General features: G+C 59.2%; 1 protein-coding gene across 6 annotated transcripts in view; it reads left to right on the forward strand.

Annotated features, from left to right (window-relative positions):
- The window catches only part of ABCA2 (ATP binding cassette subfamily A member 2), a 39,651-nt gene that overhangs the window by 627 nt on the left and 12,748 nt on the right, over positions 1-26,276 (forward strand). For 2 of the 6 annotated variants that reach the window (XM_026049542.1, XM_026049547.1), the window contains exons 2-26: positions 9,879-9,972; positions 10,550-10,552; positions 12,503-12,614; positions 13,117-13,283; positions 13,503-13,630; positions 13,908-14,012; positions 14,596-14,781; positions 15,097-15,315; positions 15,958-16,292; positions 16,875-17,034; positions 17,348-17,476; positions 17,795-17,962; positions 18,339-18,435; positions 18,912-19,085; positions 19,167-19,269; positions 20,111-20,225; positions 20,866-21,056; positions 21,471-21,621; positions 21,902-22,106; positions 22,689-22,853; positions 23,227-23,434; positions 24,067-24,279; positions 24,639-24,835; positions 25,293-25,475; positions 25,932-26,116. In XM_026049542.1, coding sequence (XP_025905327.1) covers positions 9,879-9,972; positions 10,550-10,552; positions 12,503-12,614; positions 13,117-13,283; positions 13,503-13,630; positions 13,908-14,012; positions 14,596-14,781; positions 15,097-15,315; positions 15,958-16,292; positions 16,875-17,034; positions 17,348-17,476; positions 17,795-17,962; positions 18,339-18,435; positions 18,912-19,085; positions 19,167-19,269; positions 20,111-20,225; positions 20,866-21,056; positions 21,471-21,621; positions 21,902-22,106; positions 22,689-22,853; positions 23,227-23,434; positions 24,067-24,279; positions 24,639-24,835; positions 25,293-25,475; positions 25,932-26,116 — 3,993 coding nt within the window. The remainder of the gene's footprint in view (positions 1-9,878; positions 9,973-10,549; positions 10,553-12,502; positions 12,615-13,116; positions 13,284-13,502; positions 13,631-13,907; positions 14,013-14,595; positions 14,782-15,096; positions 15,316-15,957; positions 16,293-16,874; positions 17,035-17,347; positions 17,477-17,794; positions 17,963-18,338; positions 18,436-18,911; positions 19,086-19,166; positions 19,270-20,110; positions 20,226-20,865; positions 21,057-21,470; positions 21,622-21,901; positions 22,107-22,688; positions 22,854-23,226; positions 23,435-24,066; positions 24,280-24,638; positions 24,836-25,292; positions 25,476-25,931; positions 26,117-26,276) is intronic. The other 4 variants (XM_026049544.1, XM_026049545.1, XM_026049543.1 and 1 more) reach the window with 4 other exon arrangements.

Genomic DNA, 26,276 nt, shown 5'->3' on the forward strand with positions numbered 1-26,276 from the left:
GCCTGTCGCTGCCGCCGCTGCGGAGGCGATGCAGGCCACGGGAGCCGGTGGTGCTTGTTGTGCTCGCGGAGGTGGCATGGGCCGCGCGAGCYGGTGATGCCTGTCGCCCCCGTGGAGGCGGTGCGGGCCGCGGGAGCTGGCGGTGCCYCTCGCGGACACGGTGCAGGGGCTGCGCGGCCCGGCGCGGCTGCCCGCGGCCCTCATYGCAGCGCCCGGCCCTGCCGCAGCCCCGTGCGCCGCCTCGCGCGGCTGCAACAGTTGGGGCTGCCGCCTGCCCCGCTCCCAGCGCCTGCCCGCGCCCGCAGGGCCCTCCCAGGTGCCCGCTCCACCGGCCGGGCCTGCGGCGGCCCCTCTGCCCGCGGCTCTGCCGGGAGCGGCTTCCCAGTGCCCCGCGCTGGCAGGGCTCTGCTCAGGGGGGCACCTGCGCCCTGGGGTGTCAGAGCCTTCCCAATCCTTGGTGCTGTTGGATATAAATAGGCTTCCGGACGGTATATGGGTCAGGGCTGCGTGTCTGCTGTGCGAGGAGCGAGCTGCCTCTGCTGAGGGATGCAGGCGAAGCTTGGGGTTCCCGTCGCTGGCGGCTGCCCCGGGCAGGGACAGGCGCAGGGTCCTTCCCCTGCCCCTGGCGGGTGACGGGGTGGCAGGTTGTGCGCACACCGCTGGGGCCACGGGACTCCCTTAGTCCTTCCCTCGCCTCTGCACCCGGTTTGTGTTGGGGAGGGGTGTCCGAGCGGGGCAGCGCGGCCCTGCTGGGAAGGGGCTGCGGGGCCGAGGGGTGCCCGGCGTCCTCCCRTCCCGGCGGGGGGAGGCCCCTTGCTGCCTCCCAGTGCTCGTGCCCTGCCTTTGTGTGAGGAACCGGGAGGTGCCGGGTGAAGGGGCCTCGGCTGCGGAGCCAGGGAAGGGCCATTCCCGGGGATGGGGATGGAGTCCTGGGAGCCGCGTCCCCATGGATGGGGACGGAGCCCCGGGAGCTGCATTGGTGGCAGGCTCGGCAAGGGGGATGGGTGCGCTGGGCTCCCAGGGAGCTGGTTATTTTTAGAGGCTGGGGGAGGGTAGCGAACTGCTGCTCCAGAGCTGGTGATTCTGTCTTCTCCCTCCAAAATATCCTGCGGGCCTGATCCTGAGTGCTGTCCTTCGTGGGAAGCACCCGGGAGCAGCAGCCGCTGCTCTATCCCGCTATCCAGAGCAGTGGGGTCTGCCCAGGCAGGTCAGATCAAGCCAGGCTTGTGGGCAGGTGCCCGGTGCACAGGCAGCCCCGGTCCCACTTAGGCGGGCGAGGAGCTGCTCTTGGGCTGAGTCATCTCCATCGTGGCCGTGCGGAGCTGAGCAGTCATGGCGAGGTCCGTGCGCCCGCCGACCGGCACAGCACCCGCRTCGTGTCGGCTGCTCCCGGCATCTGCTGCTCCCGGCATCTGCTCCGGGCTTGGCGGCACAGCAGGCAGGTTTGCACCCTGGGGGTGCATGCTCCTCCTGCCCTCCCCTCTTTCTCCCTGGCCCTCACTGCCCCTTTCTGCCTCATCGGGGTGTGAAGCCTCCCCCAAAGCTGCTGCAGTAGCTGTCAGCGTCCAGCCTTGCTGGACCTGTAGGGAGCAAGGCGAAGTGCCCAGGCTGCTCTGCCCCACGTGAAGCCGGGCACCTCATTGCACCTCGTTGCCTCATTGCTGCTTGTTGGAGGTGGTGAGCAGGGCATGGCTGCCCGRCTGGCATCCCCTGTGCAGCATAAAGCTGCTGTTGTGTGGAGCATGTAGAAGGTGGCATGGAAGAAGAAAATGCAAGCCGGGTGTCGGGGTGAGAACTGTTGCTCCGTGCAGCGGGTGATCCATGGTCCAGGGGTACAACCGCAGCTGCAACCCTACCCTGAGGACATGCCCATGCCTGGCAGCCATCATCTGAGCCCATCTCCTGCTTCCTATTTCTACTATTGCTTGCAAGTCCTGTGGCCAGCTCAAGGTCCCTGCACTCTGGGTATTTGCCCACCTTGCTGGGCAAAGCAGCCGTGTGACTCCTGTGAGAGCTCTGCCCTGCTCCCCGCAGGCAGCGAGCGGAGCCGCCGGGCGGGCCTGTCTGCCAGGGCACACTCAGATCTGTGCCAACATCCAGCCCTGCCCTTGTGAACCCCTGCTGATCCGGCAGCCTGTTCTCCCTGTGGGTGAAATGCCTCGCAGGTGTCTGCCCATGCCCTGCCCAGGGCATAGGTCCATGCCCATCCCCAGAACTGGAGCCTGCCCCTTTCTCCACCACTAAACTGCTGGGTGATSCTTGGAAAGTCGCCTCTGTGGGCCTTAATCTTGGGTTGTGGCTGGGCTGTGTGCCCCTACRATGGGACAAGTTAGTGTAAATCCTCAGCACGAGGGTGTGGGGAGGCTCTTCTGGAGCTAGCAGTGTCACAAGGCGCAAAAGCAGCAGGACAGAAGCTCGGTGCTCAGGCCCTGTGTTTTGCTTGTCCTCCTCAGGGCACTCGGCACTGGCAGGTCCCAGGCACGGCGAGGCACTCACAGGACTTAGTGTGGTAGCGCTGCGAGACTGGGTGGCATTCTTGGGAGAGGTCTTCCCCGAACCATGGGGCTGTGTGTCACCCACTTCTGCCTGTGTCACCCAGGCCCTGCCGGCACCTCAGTCCTCTGTGGAGATCCTTGTGATCTTGCTCTTTTCTTGAGAGGGGTTTGCTCTGTAGAGGGAGGCTAATCTTGTGCTAGTGTCAGGAACCCATGCTGTGGTCTTGGGAACATGATGTGCCTGGACCCATGAGGTTGCTGCAAAGGAGGGAAGAAAGACTCGCCTAGCCGCAGGGCTTGCAGCTGTCCAGAAAAAGAAAAGAGCCCGCAGGGGAGACAGGACAGGAAGATGCACCCTGCAAACAGCAAAGACGTCATCGTGCTGTTTGCTTTGCGTTCGTGTCTAWGGAGCGCCCGCATCGTGGTGGGGAGGGTGTTCCTTGGCGGTGCCAAGGTGCCCTTGTAAACACTTGGCCCGAGTCTGACTTCACCCCAGGCTGCTCCACTGCCCCGGGGGCTGCTCTGGGGCTTGGCCGTGGTTTCATTCCTCCTGTGCTGGAGGTTCGGGCAGGAGCTCCTGGGCTSATGGCATCTGAGCAGAATGTGGTCATTAGAGGGAGTGAAATCAAGAAGTCCCAAGGGCAGGCAGTACCCTGGGGCTGCACGTGTTTATGGTCCTGGGAGGTCCGGACTTGAGACAACTTTCCTAAAGTTGTTTAAGTAATTCTGTAGGTAACCTTAACTGTGCCCTACAAAGGGCCTGGGGATGGACACAGTTTGCTGGGCGGATATTCTAAGGTAGACAGTTTCAGATGACTTTTTAGCTTAAACCTACAGTGGTTTTAAAATTAACAAATGAACTCTCGGATTCCCTGCAGGCACTACGTGAGGGCAAAGGTGAGGGTGTTTGGCCCTGCTCCCACTTGCTTTCTCTGCAAATGCGTTTGGAAAAGGAAGGTGATGGGAGTTCCTGGCTTTCCRGTGATGGAAGGGCGCTGTGGAAGTCTCGTTTGTGAGACAGGCAAAGTGCATGGACAGGAGGAGCTGTGAGCAGGAGCGGAGACTCAGGGAGCTGCTTCTGTTTCTCAGCACGTCTCTGGCACTGGGAGGGCTCCCATGCGGCGAGCTCAGTGTGGGAGAGGATCCTCCAGCGCTGCAGGGCCAGAGAGCTGTGTGGAGCTCCCGTGTGGAGGTGGCCACGCGTGACCAGGGCAGGCCCGGCTCGTGGCAGCCCCTGGCCTCGCGGATGGCCGCCCCGCAGGAGCCAGGCCCCCGCGGGACACGGTGCCCGTGCCAGCCTGGCCGTGCCGGGCCCTGCGTAGGAGATGCGGGCTGCAGGGGCTGCGCGGGGCCGTGCTGCTCGCAGGGCAGCTGCGGTCACGCTGCCTTCCTGGTGGCTCCACAGAGCTCTCACAGAAGCCCCCGGAGCCCGAGGTGGCCCCTTTCGCCCTCGGCCGGTTCCGCTGCTCGGCCCTCGGCTGCCCTGTTCAGCTGAGCGAGCGCCCGGGCCGCGGTGGAGCCGTGTGGGGTGGGTGGGCCTGGGCTTCCTGGAGCAATGGCCTCTTGCCCTCTGCTTTTCCTCGGGCCGACTGGGCTCCCCAGAGAGCGGGACAGTTTTCACCTTGGCATTTTGCTGCATGTGCAGTGTTTTCCCAGTCCCCAGCGTGCAGCACTGAGGAGCTGCAGTTCTGGGGGACTCGTTAGTGAGGCCCCCGGAGGGTTTTGTGATGCCTGGGCTGGCTCCAGYGCAGGCTGAGCCCTGGGTCAGCAGGGACGTAGACCTGAATGGCTCCAGCCCTTTCGCCCCAGGTTCGAGAGAGGCTTGGCTGGCCAGGTGCTGAAAGCTTCAGTGCCAGCCTGGATCCTGCTTTTACCCTCTCTGTGCAGTGCTGGAGCTGCTGCACATGGAGGTGATAGATGTGGTGGGTAGCAAGATGCATTTAGTTGATGGGATGTCTTGGATGTTGGGTTTGTTGTGCTGCCAACTGCTGGAATCAGGACTGGGGCCAGTCTCCCCTTCTGAGAGTGTTTCATGAGGGGCAAAGGGGTGACGAGGTTTCTGTCTGTCCTGTGGWGTGTTGGTGACAAGAAAGTAAACCCACCCGGGAAGGTGTGGGAGAGGAGCCGCTGCAAGCTGAGGTGCGAGCTTTGGAAGGGAGGCTGTGCTGGTATCTGCAGGGAGTGGGGCCTGGCGCCAGGCTGCAGAGCGCAGGAGTAGCTCCAGAAATGTGGGGAGGAGGCAAAAGCGAGAGGTGGGAGAGGAGACTTCTCTGTTCAGGATCCTTGTCCAAAAATGCTGCCCGTGACTTGTCCTCTTGGACCTCTTGCTCTGGTACCCAACTAAGGCAACACGCTGGGAGCAGAGCAGAGRGAAGAGCTCTGTTCTTGGCTCTCACTTGGATTCCTGGCCCAAGCGGGCAAGGCCAGGGATTATAGAAAGCCRTAGTCATCCAATACAGGGGATACCTCTTCTAGGTAACTTGGTGCTTCCAGATTCCTTCTCCCCACCCCAGTGTGTGTCCCCAGCCCGTCCCGCAGGCTGTCACCTGGACGTGTGTGCAAAGGGAGGGTACGGAGGTTGAGGGATGCTCTCCTGGAGAGAGATGGTGATGGGAGACGAGGCAATGGACACAAGGTGCACCAAGTGGTGTTGTGATTTAGGTGTAATACAGAGATCCTTCACAAGGAGAGCGGTGAAATCCGGGAAGAGTAGCCGGAGAGGCTTGGAGTGCTTGCCTGGGCCTCCGGGGCCTTGCTCATGTGAGGTCTCCGGTACTTTTCTTTCACCTTGAAAGCCCTTTGATCTGTTTGCACTCCCCGTGGGTAAGGTCGTGCTTTCTGTAAGTAGGTATTTGACAACACTGTAGTTCGATGTTTTGATGGCTTCAAATTTCAAAACGCTTTCTATCTTTTAAATGCTGTTGGAARTGTGGTCATTAGAGGTCATTTCTATCTTTTGTGGTCATTTCTATCTTTTAAATGCTGTTGAAGCCGATGGACCCTGTGTTCAGGGTCTTCTGCCTCTGGTCTCTGAGCAGAGCGTGGCCCTGGAGAAGAGCTAGTGGGACGAAGGTGGCAGCCTCAGGACTTCTCTTCCTCATTTCTCCCTGGTGAAAAGATCCTGTAAGTTGTGCCCGTTCCTGCAGTGAGCGCAGGGCAGGGTTTTACACCCCGGCCCGCCCCAGGATGTGTGGTGCTTTTCAGCTGGATCAGGGCCAGTATTTGCTTGTTGGCACCACAGGAACAGCTGGTATTTTTTTTTTCCCCTGGGGCAAAGAGTGCAGGAGGAGCAGGATGGAAGCCAGAGAGCACTGTGGTAACTAGTGCCTTGGTCCCTGCGTGGTCCAGCCCTGCCCTGGCGAGCATGACCGCTGGTACCGTGTCCATGACCGCTGGTACCGTGTCCATGACCGCTGGTACCGTGTCCCCCAGCTCTGCCGTGAGCTTGGAGGCTGGTGCCACCCGTGCAGGAGGACTCACTCCCCTGTGAGCCGGGGAGGGCACGCAGGGGCAGGAGGGCTCAGCCTGGGGCGCAGTTAGCGCACGCTGGTCCAAGCAGGGGTGGCAGAGGAGCTGGGCGCAGCGGTYCCTGGTGCAGACTGGGCTGGAGGTGCTGCCCAGGTGGCAGCCCCGGCCTGGAGGGGCCTTCGYGGGGGCTGCCGCAGGGTTTGGAGCTAGAGGAGGGCGCTGGAGGCCACGCTCCACCTCGAGGGGTCAGTGTCAGTGCAGGGCTCGGAAGCGCGGCGCAGCGGCGTTCCCTAAGGAGGCAGCTTCCCGGGTGGAGCCGACCYGCGGGGTGGCTGTGGGCACGCAGAGAGTGGGCCTGGCTGGCCCTGCGAGGACGACCCAGCCCCGCTCTGCCGGGTACCTGCTGCCATCGCCCCGTGTGAGCTGGGGGTGACGACGGCGGCGCCCCACGCAAGCCCCGTGTCAGCCCGGCCGTCGAGGGCCCTTCTTGCAGCACGCGCYGGCCTCGCACTGGCCCCGAGCGGTAGCGCCGCTGTCCCCCAGCCCTGCCCGGCTGCTGCTCTCTGCCGAGTGCCTCCCCCGCACGGAGCTCTGTGCCCTCTGGCCGTGCCCGCCCAGCAGCTCCTGGCCTGGGCTGCTTGCTTTGKTTTTTATTGGGGGCCCTAACTGGGTGGCAGGGATGCTGAGGACAGCAGGGATGCTCTGCGTGGTAAGCAGCCCGCACAGCCACTCTGAGGGGCTGCGAGGCCGGGCCCTGAGCGCTGGCCCCCATGGCCCCCGTCACCATCACCATGCRGGCAGGTGAGCCCCGTGCAGGCCCTGCTGCCAGCGGGGCTCTGTCCCCTCGTCCCTCGGCCTCCTTGGCCCTGAGCTTCTGGGGACGAGTTGTCCAAAGGGTCAATGACCTGCATCCAAAAAAAGCCTACAAAACAAAACCAAAAAATCCCCTGCTTTTCCCAACAAGGGCCCAACAGAGCTGCTGGGAGCCCCTGCCTGGTACGAGGGCTCAGCGGAGGCACCAGCCGGGCCCGGCGGAGGGCACAGACCCGCAAATGTTTGTGAACAGAGGCCCGATTGTGCACGGGGTAAACAGGGCCCTGGCCGGACACAAAGGCTGCTGCACAAGGGGCTGCCGGTGCCGTGGGCTGCCCCCCACCCAGCCACGGGGTGACACTGGAGACACTGCCTGCCACATGTGCCGCCCATGGAAGAGGGATGTCCCAGGGTTCTGGTGTCACTCCAGGACCTTTAGCATCCCCGGCATCTTCCCTGCCAACCCTTGTTTCTCCGGCGTCTCCCTGCGCAGCTTCCCGAGCGAGCCCAGGGGCTGGTGTGCAGGTGGGAGGCTGCACCTTCTCCCACTGCCCTTGGCCCTGCTGCTCCTGGCTCCCGGGAATTCTCCTCCCGGGCGGGTGACCAAGCGGYGCGGGTGGCTGGAGGCAGCGCCGGGCGGGTGTGCGGCACCGGCGGCGCGAGCCCGGAGCTGCCACCGCCTTCCTTGTACCCAGGGCAGGGGGCTCTGGGGCCCCTTGGCAAGGAGACGTGATGCAGCCTGTCCCCACATCCTGAGCAGGGCCGCTGCCTCCCCCAGAYCCGTGCTGCGCCTGCAGCGAGTCCGGAGGGCTCGAGGCTGCTCCTGACGATGGCCCTGGGCTGCCGTCTCCGCCGCTGCCCGCCTCATTCCCCTTCCACTTTGAAATCCTCTCTTCATTGTAAAATCTCGATTTATTCTGAGGTGCCGGTTCATGATTTATGGTGTTCATCCTCAGTAGTTCTTTAGAGCACTAGGAAACCCGGGGAGAGCTCTTCTGCTGAGCAGGATCCTTGCAAAGGGCTTGGTTTTGCTCTGCCTCCATGCATTCTTGCTGCCATAAGCCCAACGTGGCGCAGGCTGAGAGAGCCGAGCAAGGAGCAGCATTTCCCTGGATAGCTCGGAGAAACGGAGCTGGTGCCCAGCTCCACATCCACCCGCCTGGGGACATGACCCGAGGGATCCAACTGCCCGGGGGACATGTGGCTCTGGCCAAGCTCTGGGCACAGGAGCTCTGCCTGGCCTGGCCTCTGGACTGGCTCTGTGGGTGTTGTGCCCTTTCCAGGAGGAGCCAACGTTGTCTCCTGCGCTGAGCTGAGCCCCTTCATGCCCTGGCGCTGCCCGGTGCACTACCCTGTGCACTGCCCGCTGGCATGAGCTGCAAGCCAGCAGGCGATGTGCAACTGAGCCAGGTGGTAGTGAGGCCCTGGTGGATCCCATCTCCTGAATCCACAGGGATCGCAGCCGTGTGCCCCCTGAGAGTCCAGCTGGACGTCCCCTGGCATGGGCTGGCTGCAGGTGTCTGTGCCATCCCCAGAAGGAGCTGCTGGTGCCAGGGGTGGGCCTTGGGTCCCCAGATACCTGCCATGGGCAGCAGCTTGTGCCCACARAGCCCGAAGTCCTCGGGGCTATTCCTCACGGCATGTCGGTCCCGGGAAAGCAGCTTGTGCCCGAGCAACGCGGGGCCTGGGCTGGAGCGGGAGGGAGGCGGGGGCGCTGGCGTGGAGGGCGCTGAGCACCTTCCCTGGCTGCGGGGTGCTGGGGCCCACGGYGCCGGAGGTGGCGGTTCCTGCTGTGTGGGGATGCTGCTCTGGGCACCCGGGCAAAGGCCTGAGGTGGTGCCTCGTGCATGGCCCCTCTGCCCCACACCTGGGTGTACTCGGGCTGCCTGGGGGCTGCTCTGGCCCTGCAGTGAGTGAAACTGTGCCTCAGTTTCCCCAACATTGATGGTTCTGCAGTTGGCAGCAGGGGCAGAAGCAGAACTGTGATGTTCCCTGGCTGCCCTCAATGCAAACTCCCCACCAGGAGCAAGACACCCCTTGCTCTGCACGAGGAAACTGAGGCAGCTGCTGCACCCAGCCCACTTGCTCCTGGGGGATCTTGCAGCCCCAGCATTGGCGGTGGGGCAGGTTTGCCCCCTCACCCTGGGACCCCCTGTTACCTGCAAGCCCATGGCGAAGGCTGGGAGCTTGCTGGGGGGCAGCTTCCCTGCCATCCTTCTCCTTGCACCACTGGGCATCGGGCCTTGCTGCGTGCGGCTGTGCTGGTGGCCAGCCCAGCCTGCTGGCCGCTGGCTGCTGCTGGAGGGTCGACTGAGGCTGCAGGTTTTTGAGGGTGTTCGCAGTCATAGCCCAGGTCTCAGCGTGCTGAGCCCTGGCCGCGCTGTGCGTGCTGTTGGGGTCAGGGATTCCTGAGGATTTGCTGTGATTTACCGAATGCCAAAAACCCTGTGCAGCTGGTTGCCTTGAGGGTGGGCATGGAGGAGGTGCCGGGCAGAGGGCAGGACGTGGGGAAGTGGCAGCCTTGACCGTGGCGGCCCTCTGCTTGCAGGATGGAGGAGATTGAGACTAGGGTGTGAYGCGAGGTGGAAAACAGCAAGTGCCTGAGTAGCTGTTCATAGATTTGACCCCCTGAGGCTGGTCTCTGTCCGCGTGGTGGAGAGCACCGGTGGGTGCCAGTGCCTTTGCATGCTGCGGACATGGCTCTGCCCACAGCGCCACGGGTGCCTCCAGTGCCCTCGGGCTGTCCCCTCAGGCAGGAGCGCGGGATGCCCCCGCGTCCGCTCCCCGCATCAGAGCTCAGCTCTGAGGGCAGGACGTGGCCGGGCTCTGCCCAGCCCAGCGCCTACAGCCCCAGTGCCCTCCAGTTTTGTGGTGCCACATAATGCGGCTGCAGCCCCCGCAGCCCCGTGCCCGGCTCCAGACGCAGTGGGACTGAGCCACGGCAGAGCCGACAGGCCGCCCAGCCACAGCGAGCCGCGCTGCAGCCACAGCCCCTCCYGGGAGAGGGCAGAGGGGCTCAGGGCTCTGTGCTGTGCTGGGCTCCTCCATGGTGGCCAGCTCCTCCGCCAGGACTCACGGTCCCTTCCGCTTTGTCATCCACAGTGGGTGTTGGCCTTTGAGATCTTCATCCCCTTGGTGCTCTTCTTCATCCTGCTGGGGCTGCGGCAGAAGAAGCCGACCATCCCTGTGAAGGAAGGTGAGCAGGAGCAGGGCCCGGGCCTGGCACAGGGCCGCCCTGAGGCTACAGGGAGCTGCTCTGGGGAAGGGGAAGCTCTGGCAGTCAGYAGGGACCTAGAGGGGCAGGGGTCTCTCAGCAGTTGAGCCCCAGGCAGTGGGTGCCGGGGAGCTGCAGCGAGGGTGCTAAGTGAGAGCACCTTCTGCCTCCGCTCTGGTGGGTCCAGAAATGGAGGGATTTGGCCAACCAGTATCATTCTGAGCCTTGGGAGCTCCCGGGGGTGAGCAGACCTGAACAGCCTTGGGGTGCCATGAAGGGACGTTCTGCCTCTCCGCCAAAGCGGGGCGAGGGGACCCCGCCGCAGCTCTGGGTAAYGCTGCTCTGAGCTTGTGTTTCAGCTGCGTCCTGGTGGTGTGCGAGGGAGAGCCGAGCCGCAAGGAGCACCGGGGCACGCGCCCGTCCCCACCCTGGCTCTCATTGCACTCTGTGTTGTGGGGTTTTGTTGTTGTTTTTTTCTTTCTTTTCTCTCATGTTTTCTTTTTCTTTCCCACCATCACCCCTGCCCGCCCGCCCTCCATGCCTCTACTGCATGCTCCAGTCTGTAAGTTGTTGGATGGGTGGGTGCCTCCTTCTCCCTCCTTTCCCCTGCCTTTGCTCATGAAGTATGTTGGGGAAATGAAGGCTACTGGCTCCACTCGCTCTGGCCTAATCCGCACTTCTGTAACCCTGTCTTCTCCCTCCTTCTCGGCTGGTGAAGATGAGCTTGGACAGCCCAGCATGGGCCGCGTCGTCCCCTCCCTGCTGGGCCTGCAGCCCGTGGTGGTTTTCCACCCCACCGCCTGGTTTTCTTTGCCCAAAGCCACTGCCTGGGTTAGCAGGTGCTGAGGCTGATCATGGCTGTGACCAAGGTTGGTTGAGGTTGGAGATGGCTTTGCAGGCCGGGCTCCTCCCGTCCCTTAGTCCCACTCAATTCCTTTTGGATGCAGGCTCTGATGTAGTGTGTGATGGCCCAGCTTTTTCTGTGGTCCCCCACACTTGTCCCCCAAAGCAGCCTGCCTCCCCCAGCCTCCTCACCATCATGGGGCTTTTCCTGGCCCCATGCAGCTGGGATGGATCCATGAGGTTGGGATACGACTAGAAAAGACCTGGAAGACAACCAGGTGGCAGCCAGTGCCATGATGTCTGGTTTGGTGGCACTGCCATCAGTGCCAAGTGCTTTCCTCGCCTGCATGGGCCGGGCTGTTCTTCTGTCCTGTGCCATGCTGGACCTCTTTGTCCCCGGGACATCTGTTTTCAGTGCCCAGAGCCCGTCTTCACCAGCTCCCGTCTCGCGGCTGTGCTAACAGCGCTGATCTCCGTCTAACTCTGAGTCCTGCAGGGCTGATGGCAGGGACGGGCAAGAGGAAGGTCCCGCTGTGCTGGCCTCTTGCTTGGAGGCATCGAGAACCAGCCAGCTGATACTCAGGACAGCATCTCCAGATGATGGTACCTTGCTGCCATCCAGATGCAGGCACTGAGATGGAATGGGGCGCCCAGGCCTTTTTCCCAAGGAAAAGCTGCTTTCAAGCCCTCCCAGCACCATCCCCACTAGGAGTGAGAGGCCCCCAACACTTTCACAGCCTCGCTCCAGCCGTTCCCCTTGGGCTGTGCCCAAGAAAGCCCTGCCCAGGGCCAGGGCTCTGCCAGGTGGATTAGTACGTGATTCAGCCTCAGGCTCAGGGGTGAGATGCTCCTAAAAATGGCAGCACTTTGCAGAGCTTCAGTCCCCAAGAGGTACCACCCAGTGACAGCTGACCCCATTGGGGATGGGGACAGGTAGCACTGCTGGGCTTGGCTTGTCTCGAACGCCAGGGCATGTGAATGCCTTGGTTAGGTGCAGTTATCAAATACCAGGGTTGTGGGTGAGTGTTTGCTGTCTCCTTGTGGCTCCTCATTTTATTTTTCCATCTCTTCCTGCCGCTTCAGTTTTCCATTACTTCTGAGCTCCTCCAGCCGCACATCAGGGYAGCCCTCTGGGGAGGAGGATGGGTTTTGAGAAGGGGACATGGGAGCTTGGAGAGCTATTGGTGCCAACTCTTTACCCTCTCATATTCTTTCTCTTCTTCCTCTTCCTCGGGAAATGCAGCGGTGCCTCTCTGACTTACTAACAAGAGTGGCCAAGAGGCCAGGGGAAGTTGCTGGCAGTGCCAAGGACAAGGGTCAGAAGTCCAATGTCCTCTAGGGTGGGAGGGCCACTGTCACCCAGAGGGGAGCAGGCCGAGTGAAGAGGGCAAGGATGGAGCCTTGGGGTGCCCTGGGGACAGGCAGGAGCAGCCTGCCCAGATCCCCGAAAAGCCTCCAGCCCCGGGAGACCCTTTGTGGCAATGCAACGAAAGCAGCGGACTTCTGACCTTCGCTGGCCACCCTCCTGCCTCGAGTGTAGCCTCCCATGGYGGTCTTACGGTGCAGCCCTCCTGCTTCTCTCAACTGAGTGTCTGTCTCTCCGGTGGCCCTCTCCTCCCCTGCCCCTTATCATTCTCCTGGCTCTTGTGCCGGCTGCCTCTGGCTCCAGCTTTCTACACGGCGGCCCCGCTCACCTCAGCCGGCATCCTACCGGTGATGCAGTCCCTGTGTCCGGACGGCCAGCGCGATGAGTTCGGCTTCCTGCAGTACTCCAATTCCACGTGAGTTGGGCTCCCACCCTGCTCGCCTCTCCCGCAGCCCTTCTTCATCCCAGGGCACACATATGCAGCATAGGTCTTCTYATGCTGGTGGCGCCCCATCTGAAAAAATGCACCAAAAATGCACCACCCTGTGTCCCCCAGAGCTTTTGGGTGCAGTCTCCTGGGTGCCCAAGGTGCCAAGGACATCTGAGTGTTTTCCCCCTGGGCTTGCAGGGTCTCAGGTGCCTGGCAGTCTGAGGGAGGAGGGGAGGAGATGGCCCCASCGGGGACTCTCCGCGATGCTGGTGCTCTCCTTCATATCTCTGGCATGTAGGAAGGCACGGGAAGCTGCTGGGGGCAGCAACATGGGGACYGTGTGCCTGGGGGATCGTTCCCACTGTCTCAGGCAGCGCAGCCCCACACGGGTGCACCCCCAGGGCCTTGCACCCCCTGAGCACCTCCCACTCCAGCAGTGTGGTGCAGCCCCCCTCASTGGCACCCCGGGCTGCTCTGCTCTCTGCAGGGTCACGCAGCTCCTCGAGCACCTCAGTGAAGTGGTGGAGCAAAGTAACTTGTTCGACCCCGATCACCCCGGCCTGGAAGAGGAGCTGGAGTCSCTGCGCCGGCGCCTGGAGGCCCTCAGCAGCAGCGAGCCCGGCTCCATGGAGACCCACTTCAGCAACCGGGCAGGTAGGTGCTCTGCCCTGGGGAAGGCAGACACGGGCTCGGAGTTTCTCCCACGTCAAGCGCTGGGCAATGTGGCAGCATGTGGCTCGATGCCACCACTTTATTCCATTTGTGTGGGCTCTGCGTGCATGGGCAGGACCAGGTGTGAAACGTCCCCGTTGCCCTGTGTCCYGGCCATGTGTAGCTGCTCTCACTTTGTGCTCCCTGTTTTGCTCTTTCCAGGATCCAGCTTTACCCTGGCGTGGGCAGCCAAGGACCGGGGTGAACTGCACCGATTCCTCACGCAGAATCTGTCCCTCCCCAACAGCACAGCCGAGCTCCTCCTGGGCTCCAGCATCGACCTCCGGGAGGTAAATGAGCACAATGGGGCTGGCGCTGCGTGTCAGGGTGGTGATGGAGGGGTGAGTTTTCCCARGGACATGGAGCTACAAGAGCAGACCCACATTTCTCGACCTAGTCCCAGCCCCAGTTGTGGTGTGTTCATGGCAGGGAGGCAGCGGGCACCCACCAGGGACACATTCTGCCCTGCAGTCCCTCTTCCCTGTCCATGCCAGGGCGTTGCTCCCTCCACTCTCACCATGGCTTTCCATGCCGTGCTCACCCACCCTGCTCACATCCCTTCTGCAGGTGTACCGCCTTTATTTTGGGTCTTCTCCTTTGGCACCTGATGACATCCATGAGAGAGATCTATGGGATCGGTTTGGCCCCAGTGAGAAGATCTTGAAAATGGAGGTGAGAAGTGTTCTGGTGYCCCAGGTGGAGGACACAGTAGGGTGTAGCTTGTCCTTCCCTTCCCTCTGTACCCGCTTACCTGGCTTTCTCCAGCCCTGCCCACCTTTGCATAGTTATTTGGGATTGTCTTTCCAGGCAGAAGGGATAGGATGGGGCATTATCAGGTGTGTGAAGCAGGAACCAGGGACGCAGTCTTCTTTGTGGAGCTGGAGGGCATGAGAACAGAGCAGGASAAATTAGTGGGGCTTTGGGCATGGCTGCGATGCCCTGGCCCGTCCATGGGCTCCCTTCAAGCCACTGCACATTGAGGAAAGACAGTCTCTGTGCCATAGTTTCCCACTGGAATGTGAGTTGTCACATGGGTTGCACTGCCGGGAAACTGGAGGATGGGCCAAAAATTGTCAACTCCTGTGGCTGTGGAAACTAAGCCCTGTGTTCTGCCAAGGGGCTGTGCTCCCTGAAATCTGCATGGCCCTTTTTCCTGCACTCTTCACTGTTTATGTGGATGTGACCTTTGTACTGGAAGAAATGAGGGAATAGAGGGGGACTTGGGGACAGCCACAGTCATAGAAGCCTCTTGCAGAAGAACCTCCCCAGCAGCTGGAGGACCCTGCGGGAAGGGCTGATACACAAGGCCCTGCGCGACCCCTCCAGAGCCTCACACCGACAGACCCTGCTCCGCCTGCTCTCGCAAGCTCTGGGCCTCACCAGCGCCAGCCCAGGGCCCACCGACTCCTACAGCCCTCAGGCCTTCGTCACAGAGATGGAGGTGAGCAGCCTCGCGCCGGGGAACRCGGGTTCTGCAGATAGAAATCCCAGAGCCCGTGCAGGGAGCAGATCCCTCCGGGGAGTTACTGGCCTCTGGTTGGGCTCTCTGTCGGGCTGGTTATGGTACACGGCCAGTTCTTCACCCGAGGTAGGGACACATCCCTTATCTGTTCACTGTCTTCTGTGCAAAGCTGGAGGGGACATGAGAACAGAGCAGGAGAAATCAGTGGGGCTTTGGGCATCACTGCAATGCCCCAGCCCACCCATGGGCTCTTCATTCCGGGGGCCCTAATGCTGCTGGCTCCCTGCCCTGCAGAATATCGTCTTCACGGCGCCGGTGCTGGAGCACCTCACCTGCGAGCAGGGCCAGGGGCGGCTGCGGCGCCTGCTGCGCGTGGCGCCGAGCCAGCAGGCACTGCTGCGCACCTACCAGGCGCTGCTGTGCAACGGGAGCCAGGCGGCCCGCGAGCAGCGCTTTGCCCAGCTGGCCAGCGAGCTCAAGGAGCAGCTGGACACCCAGAAGATCGTCAGCAGGGTGAGTACAAGACAGGGATGTGTCTTGAGCGGGTTTTCCCTAGCTGCTGGTTGCCGTGTGGGTCTAGGCTCTTGGATCACGGATTCCTTTCCCAGCCCAGATTTCTGTACCAGGACATGGCTTGTCCTCTCCTGGTCACCTCCTGCCTTGTCATAGAACATCTCCCCGTTGCCCAGCACCACAAGCCCATGGAGTTGGTCCTCTCATGCCTTTCTACTCCAGTGGGACCACAGATGATGTCCCTCTCCTGACACCCACTCACACTGTCAGCTGGATATGGCAAGAGACAAAGGGTGGTCCCACACACCCTTTGTTCTCCCTGAACGTCCCTGCAGGGTCCAGTGGGGTCCTGTGTGGAGTCTACTTTACCCCATTCTCATCTGTTATGTCCCTTTCGGTAGCTACCAGGGAACATCCTGCCTACACGTGTCTCCTCTCCCTCTCAGTGCCTCCTACTGCCCAATTGCTAAGAATCCAACAGGACAYGTTCTGGAGCCCAGATGAGCTCTAGCTCTTTACCAAGGAACAAGGACATGCTGTCATTAGGAGTCCCCCTTGAATCCCTTTCTCCAGTAGCAGATGAGCATGAAGCTCCTTTGCACTAGTTTCCTGGATAGGCTAACTATCTGCTTGACTTTGCAGCTGAAGCTGGATGAGGTGAACAGCACGGCCACCCAGCACCGGCTCCACGCCCTCCTTGAGGACCTCATGGAGATGGAGAAGGTTCTCCGCGATATGGATATTCTCTCAGCTTTGGCCAAACTGCTGCCCAAAGGAGCTTGTGCCAGCAAGGCCCCACCACCCACCGCCAACAGCACCAGCTGGGCCAGTGGCAACGCCACGGCAGGCGGCAACACCACAGCGGAGGAGGAGAGCGATGGGGAGGGCGAGTCAGGCGGCGAAAACCCCCAGGGGCAGTTCTCAGCCTTCGTGCAGCTGTGGGCTGGGCTGCAGCCCATCCTGTGCGGGAACAACCGGTAGGAGCCCTTGGAGGGGGTGGGTGCAGAGCTTGAGCACATGGTCAATGCGGAAGCACTTGGGTGCTCCCATCTCGAAGAGGCAGTGAGTGCAGGGGAACCCACCTTGCCTCTGCCAATGATGAAGGGATCAGATCATCCCCCTTGCGTGAGACTGGTGGCACATGAGTCCTTGTGCCCATGCTCTGCCCATGTGGCCATGGACAAGGGAAGATTTCCATGCATGGCAGCACTGCTGTGGCATCTCCCTGGTTTGGGAGTCACTGTGAAATCCTCCAGCTTGGCAGTAGCGAGTGAGGACAGGGAACCTGGGCTGGGGATGGGAGGTCTGGGGTGGGTTTTATTTCCTAATGTGGGCACTGCTAGAGGAGGTGCAGGAGGTGTATGCTGTACAGGATGGCTCATCTGGTGCCAGGCGTGGCATGGGACTGCTCTAGTGCCCCCTCTTGTGCCCCCTCTTTCTCCCTTGGTTTCCATGGCAGGGAGACCTGCGCTGCTGTGGCACTGAGGCATTTGGGTGCGTGCTGGGTGGTATCCTGTGCTCCCAAAGCCCCTGCGCCCAGGACTGGCCTGTGTTTGCAGGACGATCGAGCCTGAGGCGCTGAAGCAGGGCAACATGAGCTCTCTGGGCTTCACCAGCAAGGARCAACGAAATCTGGGCCTCCTTGTACATCTTATGACAAGCAACCCCAAAATCCTCTACGCACCTGTGGGCACTGAAGTAGACAAGGTCATCCTGAAGGTGAGGGCTTAGGTTCATGATGGTGCAGAGAAGCCAGGAGCTACATCCTCCCTCTTCTACCTGTCCTGCTCCAAGAGGGACATGCTTGCCTAGACAAGCTTGGCAGGGATGGTGCCCTGCATGAGGCCATGGCTGAACCAGCTGACAGCCAGTGCCATGGGAAATGTATATCCATTCTAGAGTGCACTGGGATATCAGTGCCTGCAGGGAGGTGGGCAGATGTCTCGATGACTGCTAGTGGTGGAGGGCTCTGCCTTCCTGGGGAGCTGGGTGCTRTTGCCTCTTCTCACTGCATGACCTTCTTCACCACCAGGCCAAYGAGACCTTTGCTTTCGTGGGCAACGTCACCCACTATGCCAAGGCATGGATGAACATCTCCCCTGAGATCAGGGCCTACCTGGAGGAGGGCAGGCTGCAGAGACGCATCCGCTGGCTCCAGCAGGTAGGCTGGTGCTGTGGGGCATGGACCTCACTGAGTATTATTGCCTCTGGGGGGCTTCTGTCCCCACCTACCTTTCAGCCTCTGTGCTAATGTGGGGAGAGAGGATACAGGAGCAGATGCTTCACATGAAGGTGCTTGTTTTGTCCCTGTGTGCCTACCCTGCCTTTGCAAGCACTGGAGTGGATTCTTTGTACAAGGCGGACACGTTGTCCCCAGAACGTGTTCTGGGAAGGGTTGGTCATGTCTATGTCCATGGAAAGGGCTGCATTGAGAGGCAGGGGGAGTCTCAATTCTCTAAAATCTTCCTCCCTGTCCCAGTTCACAGCTGACCTCCACAAGCACCCAGAGATCCTGAATATTTCCGACAGTGACCTTCTCCACAATTTCCTCAATGGCAACTTCTCTCTGCCCAATGCCAGTGTCCTCCTCCAGCAGCTGGACACCATTGACAACGCTGCCTGTGGTTGGGTCCACTTCATGGACAAGGTGAGGACGTGCCTGCCAGCAGACACATGGAGGCCAGAGCRGGAACAAAGAGGGGGGTAAAGTCTGCTATGATCTCCTTCAGGGCACAGGTTCAGATCACAATATCTTCCCTGGGACACCTGGAGGAGATGGTGGCTTCTCTGGTGTAGAAGCTTTTGGGGAGGCAGAGCCAGTCCTGTCCATTTCTGTAGTCTTACGGGTATCTAAGGGCTTTCTGGCCCACTACCTGGATCTTGTGGGCTGGGCTGGCCCGGGTGATGGCTGTGAAGCAGAGACTTGTGGGGTGGCTGTGACTGACATGCTCCACAATGTACAGGGTCTACATCCTGGACCCTTGAGGTCCGGTGGCATCTCACCAGTCTTCCTCTCATGCCAGGTCAGTGTGGACATCTTCAAGGGCTTCCCGGATGAAGAGAGCATTGTCAACTACACACTGAATCAGGCCTACCAGGACAACGTCACTGTCTTTGCTAGTATGTTCCTGAGAACCAGTCACTTGGTGGTGGAGTCCCCAAAGATATGTTGTTTGCCAGATGTGCCCCAARCATGGAGCCAGCTCTGGGATGTTGACTGCGGTGCTGCACATTTTGAGTGAATGGGCTTTGTGCCAACTCCCATCTTGCAGGGAGAGCCCTGTCCTCTCCCTCCTGACCGCACTGCTGCTGTTCCTCAATCCTGGCCAAGCCCTGTCAGGCCCAGGTCCTGAGACTGTCCTAGCTCACCCAGCATGGATCCCTGTGACTGTCTGCCCTGGGCTGGATCCTGGGCCAGGGCCATGCATGCCTTCCTAAGTCCCAGTAGCACTAACCTCTTTGCTTGGCCCACTGGGGACACATTGGTCCTGGTGGGTCCCAGCAGAACTCTCATGTCCCTTCCCATCACAGTGTATAGGCAGGTGTCACTAGGSTCCTGTGGTGCCAGCGCCCTCCCTGTCTTCCCATGCCCACAGGTGTCATCTTCCAGACCAACAAGGACGGCTCGCTTCCCCCTCATGTCCTGTACAAGATCCGGCAGAACTCCAGCTTCACGGAGAAAACCAACGAGATCCGGCGGGCGTACTGGCGGCCGGGCCCCAACACTGGTGGCCGTTTCTACTTTCTCTATGGCTTTGTCTGGATCCAGGGTGAGTGCCAGCTCCTCACCAGGGCTGCCCTCCATTCCCTACCCTGCTRCTTGACTCACTTTGGCCTCTCCTTCTCCCCAGATATGATGGAGCGTGCCCTCATCAACACGTTTGTTGGCCACGATGTGGTGGAGCCTGGCAATTATGTGCAGATGTTCCCATACCCCTGTTATACCCGGGATGAGTGAGTAGCCCCACATGCCACAGGGTGGGTAGGGTTTCTTTACATTAGGAGTGATCAGGCAATTCTTAGATTGGATCCCCAATCTAAGAGGGGTCCTCCAAGCAAGAGAAAAGTCTTTTTTTTTTTTTTTTCCCAGTTTGTGATTCAAAKGAGGAGAAGTCTTGAAGGCTAAAGACCCATGCTAGATGAGTCTGTCACAGAATCACAGAATCTTCAAGGTTGGAAGGGACCTCTAGAGATCATCTAGTCCAACCTTCCTGATCAAGCAGGCACACCTAGAGCATGTGGCACAGGGTGGCATCCAGACGGGTTTTGAAGACCTCCAGAGAAGGAGACTCCACAACCTCCCTGGGCAGCCTGTTCCAGTGCTCATTGGTTCATTCTCATTCAGTACTGTCATTGGTTATTAAATATGGTTGTCCAGATGAAGCATCTGGTACATGAGGAGTCCCAGACTCACCAGCCTTCCAAGGCAGGAGGACAGAAAGGGCCTGTCAATGGCAGGGTAGGCAGGACATTGGGCYGAGCCTGCCAGGGCTAGGGCTGTTGCTGTTCTGTCTGCTGGGGACCTGCCAGCCAGGACATCTGCATTTTGCTCTGGTCTTTGCTATGCAATTTTTAGAGGAGCACTGGAAAATGCTTCTTCCTCCCCATGCCTCAGTTTCCCCACTCTTAAAATGGTGGCAGGTTCACTAGCTCTTTGAGGGCACTAAGGAACTGCTGAACTGGAGGCCTGTGGTCCCCCCTGAGTGGGAGAGCACTTCAGCTGTCCTGGGGCTTGTCCTCATGGGGCTCTCCTGCAGTCCCTGTGGTGATCCCTTCTCTTTACATGTCCCACCAGTTTCCTCTTCGTCATTGAACACATGATGCCCTTGTGCATGGTGATCTCCTGGGTCTACTCAGTGGCCATGATGATCCAGCACATTGTGACGGAGAAGGAACATCGCCTGAAAGAGGTGAGGACGCTGGTAGACATCTTGGGAGAACTCAGGATCTTCCTTGCCATGCTGCCCAGAGGAGTCCAGGCATGAGGATCAGATCAATGTTCTGAGCTTCCTGGTCTGCTCCATCACCCAGCTGTTCCTAGACAGCAGCAGCTGGAGGTCCTTCACTGGCAAGAGCAGATTGCCACTTCACTTGCCACTGGCAAGAGCAGATTGCTCCCACAGTGGACAAGAACATGGTGAAGCTGCTGGGTGCGGTGACTGTCTCAGGGAACAGCTGCTAGTGGCCAGGGGAGTCTGCAAAGGAGAGCAAGACAAACTGCCTGCAGGCCCTACCTTATGTTCCTGGGAAATGAGATGCATTTGTGGGGACACTAGACTAGCATGGGTGCAGATCCCACATCCCAGGGCTCTGCTACAGCTTGTCTCTGGATCAGGCCACTCATTCTGAGTGTTACCAGCATAAACCCTGCCTAGCACAGGAGGAAGGAAGCCTAGCCTATCTGCCCCCTTGCAGATGGTATTGTGGCTTGGGTGCTTCCAGCAGCCCCCAAGAGACTTCTTCATGCTGTCATTTGCTTTCCCAGCCTCAATGAGTAAGGCAAGAAGGATGCTCAGGGGATGGCCCCACTGAGAGATATTGACCTTGCAGGTGATGAAGATGATGGGCTTGAACAACGCGGTGCATTGGGTGGCTTGGTTCATCACTGGCTTTGTGCAGCTCTCCATCTCAGTCACAGCTCTCACTGCCATCCTAAAATACGGCAAGGTCCTGATGCACAGTGATGTCCTCATCATCTGGCTCTTCCTCGCCATCTATGCTGTGGCCACCATCATGTTCTGGTGAGTTGCTGGATTCACTTGTGTGCGATTAGGTGTCACCAAGTAGCACTGATCCTGTATGGGGTCCTTGTGCCACAGGGAGAGGGTATTGGGAGCTGGGGCTGCTGGGGCTGCTGGCACCTGCCAGGTGAATTGAGGGGGATTTGTTACCATGACCTGAGTGCACAGGGGAAAGCAGCTTGCWGTGCCTGCTCTGGGGACTGCACAGGCTGGGTTGGGCGGGTTCTAGAGTTGGTTGTTGGGGGACCCCCTCTATCCTTGGAGAGGGACATCTCTGACCCTGCCTTCCATTGGCAGAGGGCGGTGCTGGGTACAGGAGAAGGGGGTACTTGGATGGAGGGCACAGCCCCTCTCTGGTTGGGAATCACTGATGTCTCACTATGGGGCTGGCAGGTAATGCTGTYTTCCCTACAGTTTTCTGGTGTCAGTGCTCTACTCCAAAGCCAAGCTGGCCTCAGCCTGTGGTGGCATCATCTATTTCCTGAGCTACGTACCCTACATGTACGTCGCCATCCGGGAGGAGGTGGCACACGACAAGATCACAGCCTTTGAGAAGTGCATTGCGGTGAGTTCATTGTGGCTGCTGGGGGAGGGTTCCTGGGCTAGAATTTGCCTTGAGCAACCCATGGCACTGGCAACAGTGGCCACCAAGCTCTGGACAAACCTGCACAGTGCCCATGCATGTCACAGAGCTACAGAGGGCTTTGGACACATCTCCAGATGGTTTGGAGCATCTCTGTGGCCTGGGGTGGGGCAGAGCTGGGTAGGAATTAGCCCCAAGCTGTTCCTACTGAGCTTGGCCCATGGTTCCTGCTGATACCCCCTTCCCCTACACCCCTTCGCAGTCCCTTATGTCGACCACAGCCTTTGGTCTGGGCTCCAAGTACTTTGCCCTGTACGAGGTGGCTGGCGTGGGCATCCAGTGGCACACCTTGAGCCAGTCACCGGTGGAAGGAGACGACTTCAACCTCTTGCTSTCCATGATGATGCTGAGCATCGATGCCGTGGTGTATGGGGTGCTCACGTGGTACATCGAGGCTGTGCACCCGGGTATGTACAGGCAGTGGGACAGGGTGGGCCCAGCCTCCTGGGGGCCTCCCCGCTGWGGATGCTCGTGCTTTCTGGCTATGTTGTGCACTGACACGGGGGGATTTGTCACAGCCTGCCTCAAGGCTTCCCTGCACGTGTCCCCTTGGGYACTGCTGTCCTTATGCTCTCATCCCCTGTGACACCCCTGTCTCCTGGTGCTATTCCTGGAGCTTTTCTGAATCAGGTATCTCAACTTGCTGGCTGATGAACTAAAAAAGGCATCTGAGCTGGAGAGTTGTTTCCTCTGATTGCTAATTTGGGAAGGAGTTTTTCCTAGTTCATTTATTTTTAAAGTAAAACTGAAATGTGGGCCAAGTCCAGTTTTGCTTTGGTTCCTTGAACAACTCCACAATGTTTCCCTGAACCCAGCTGGCCAGAGCATTCTGAGGCTGCTGCCCCACAGTGGGGCTCCAAGCCAAGGACATCTTCTGAGTAGCAGTGGCCAGTTCTACCCCAACCTTTAGCAGGCTTCTCTGAGAACACAGGTGGCAGGGATGGGCTTGGAGAGGCCCAACCCTGACTCCAGAGGGGTTGTGCTTGCAGGTATGTATGGCTTGCCGCGGCCCTGGTACTTCCCTTTCCAGAAGTCCTACTGGCTAGGGAATGGGCGAGTGGAGACATGGGAGTGGACTTGGCCCTGGTCCCGCACGACCCGCCTCAGCATCATGGAGGAAGACCAGGCCTGTGCCATGGAGAGCAGAAGACTGGGTGAGAGCAGTTGGAGGACAGTGGAAAGGAAGCCTGGGGTGCCAGGGTTTGGTTGGGTTCTTGGGTGCCAGGGTTTGGTTGTAGTTCTCCCCTGTGCTGTGACCATGTACCCCTTTGTGTTCCCCCATTTCCATTGTCCTGAGGGAAGCAGTGTTTGTCCAGATGGGATCCTGGGTCTGAGGCCGAGCACTGCTGCCTTTCAGGAAACTGATCCCTACTGTTCTGGGAGAGGGAAGCTGTTGAGAAGCAGAGGGGAAGAGAGGCCAGGAGCCAAGATGGCTTCCTGGCATGGGCCTGAGCAGAGCTAGGAGTGGGGGTGGTTCATTCCCCGGGAAGTCCTGCTCTGAGTTGGATTCCCTTACATACCCCTCAGCTCCTCACCATCCTGCTCTTGCAGCAGAGGAGACGCGGGGCATCGAGGAGGAGCCGTCCCACCTGCCCTTAGTTGTCTGCATTGACAAGCTCACCAAGGTGTACAAGACGGACAAGAAACTGGCACTGAACAAGCTGAGCCTCAACCTCTATGAAAACCAGGTGGTGTCCTTCCTAGGACACAATGGTGCAGGCAAAACCACCACCATGTGAGTATCTGCCAGGGTAGACATGGACTGTGTCCTTCTAGCTAGCTGGAGTGGGTCAGAAAGGTTCTCAATGGGTGTCCTTGCAATGGCCAGTGGCTGTATGGGTTCCATGGCCAGAGGGAAGCAGGTGGTTGTGGGAGTGGCACGAGAGAGGAGGAGGCAGTGGGCACATAACCCTGCTCTGACGTAGAAATGTAGAATCATTATGGTTGGAAAAGACCTTTGAGATCATTGAGTCCAACCATAACCAAGGCTCCTCAACACCATACTTCTTAAACCATGTCCCTGAGCACCTCATTTATATGTTTCTTGAACACTGTCAGCAACAGTGCCTCCACCACTTCCCTAGGCAGCCTGTTCCAATGCTTGTCTACTCTTTTTGTGTAGACATTTCTCCTCATATCTAACGCGAACCTCCCCCGGTGCAACTTGAGGCCATTTCCTCTTCTTTGTTTTGTATGGTTTGCTGGGAGCAGGAGTCTTCTGGCATTGGGCTTTCTTGAATGGCCTTTTATTCTATTCTGGTCATTGGCCAAGGACTATGCCCAACAGATAGCCTGGGAAATGGTGATTGGGATCAGGATTGGATAGAGGTGAATGAGGTCCCTCACAATGTTGCTTTTCTCCATCAGGTCCATCCTCACTGGCTTGTTCCCTCCAACATCGGGCTCTGCTACCATCTATGGTCACGATATCCGGACAGAGATGGATGAGATCCGAAAGAACCTGGGCATGTGTCCCCAGCACAACGTGCTCTTTGACAGGCTGACGGTGGAGGAACACCTCTGGTTCTACTCACAACTCAAGAGTATGGCAGAGGAGGAGATCCGCAAGGAGATGGACAAGTAGGCAACCTTGCCCCAGCAGAACTGCAGCTCCCCTTGCCCTCTCCTTTCCTTTGGTGTGAGCAGGTCCCCTTCCCTTTGTCTGTGCTGTGGTGAGTGACCTAAGAGGTAAGATGTCTCCAAAACCAGCTCCACAAAGAAGTTTTTGAATGTTGGGGTACTGGTCTGTGTAAAACAGCAGAAGATGCTTTTATGTCTTGCCCATAGCTGGTCTGTCCCCCTCTGTCAAGAGCCTCGGGCACCTGCACAAGAAAGAGGTGTGAGGTGCTGCCAGCAGGCACCCGTGCTCCGTAGCTGGAGCAGGCACGGCTGCAGGCAGGCCTCAGCACACCATGGTGCCTCTCTCCCCCTGTCCCTAGGATGATTGAAGACCTGGAGCTCTCCAACAAACGGCACTCTCTAGTGCAAACCCTCTCGGGTGGCATGAAGAGGAAGCTGTCGGTGGCTATAGCCTTTGTGGGTGGATCTCGGGCTGTAATCTTGGACGAGCCCACGGCTGGTGTTGACCCGTATGCACGCAGGGCCATCTGGGACCTCATTCTCAAGTACAAGCCAGGTGAGCAGAGGCAGGCAAAGCCCTGCACAGCGTTTCCCCTTTACACCGGCTCAGGGTTCTCCACCTTGGCTGGCTGAGCTGGAGAATGGCCAACCACAGTGTGGAGAAAACTCAAATTGGATGTAGGCCCTCCCCTGGAATGAAATTAAACCCCCTCATTGCACTTCCTGAGAGGGACCACATGTGCTTCAGGACTCCTGGGATCCCTTTCCTCTGCTCCAGCCTCATTGCCTGAATTGTGGTGCGTTTTCTCACCATACCCCTCCCCATAGCAGTCAGACTTCCCTGTACTTGGCACAGTGGGTCCCTGGGGTGAGCTGGGACTCAGACACTTGCTTCCCCCAGGACCCAGAAGTTTACATTGTTCAAGCAGCACCCGAAAAGACAAGGTCAGGCTGCTCTAGCCCCCGCATGGCCATGCCCCTCTGCTTCACTGACTTCTGTGTCTGCTGGGCAGGGAGGACCATCCTGCTCTCCACACACCACATGGATGAAGCTGACTTGCTGGGTGACCGCATTGCCATCATATCTCATGGCAAGCTCAAGTGCTGTGGCTCTCCACTCTTCCTCAAGAGTACCTATGGCGATGGCTACAAGCTGACGGTGGTCAAGAAGCAATCAGACACCCGAAACAGCACAGGTCTGTGGGCCCAGTATGACCTCAGAGCTTACCAGCAGAGCAGATGGATCCAGCTCTTTTCCACTTCAGAAAAGGAACAAGAGTTCAAAACTCAAATGTTCTCACTGTCAGGTTTCCGTAAACCGTGTGAAGGACTCGGGTGGACGGGGTCAGGAGTTTAGAATGTGATATCTCTCAGGCTTGATATGCATGGAAATGTTTGTCTCCAGGTCACTTTCTCTCATACTGCTTCTTGGGATGTTGAGTTGCAGGTAGTGGTGATTTGTGAGGCTGGAAGGCAGAGAGCCTCTCTCTAGTGTTGGGTAGTGCAAACAGGGAGGCTGGGGAATTGCAATTGACTGGACCCTGCAATTGAGGACGAATGAGATCCCAATGTCTTGGGCTGTAGCTTTGGCACTGCAGTGATCTTGGTTGAATGACATGCATGGAGTGATTGGTACTGCCTCCCTGCCATAGAGTTGGGCCAACCACACAGTCCCCCGTCCCACTCCTCCGTCAGCCCCTGCTCCGAGCCACGTGTCTCCCAGTTCATCAAGAAGTATGTGGCCTCCTGCCTTCTCATCTCGGACACCAACACTGAGCTCTCCTACATCCTGCCCAGTGAGGCTGTCAAGAAGGGCTGCTTCGAGAGGCTTTTCCAGGTATCAAATCTGCCGCAGATCCCAGTGCCAGACCTCCTGCTGGTGGTGGGAGGAGATTTGTCCTGGAAAGGCAGAATGGGCACAGATGGGTGTGGGACTCCCAGGAGACTTTTTCTGGGGAAAATAGCATAGGTGGGCCTGTGCAAGGTTGGCCTTGGGC

This window comes from Nothoprocta perdicaria, unplaced genomic scaffold (genome assembly GCF_003342845.1).
Source record: "Nothoprocta perdicaria isolate Ctin4 unplaced genomic scaffold, notPer1 scaffold_6, whole genome shotgun sequence".
Classification (NCBI taxonomy): domain Eukaryota; kingdom Metazoa; phylum Chordata; class Aves; order Tinamiformes; family Tinamidae; genus Nothoprocta; species Nothoprocta perdicaria.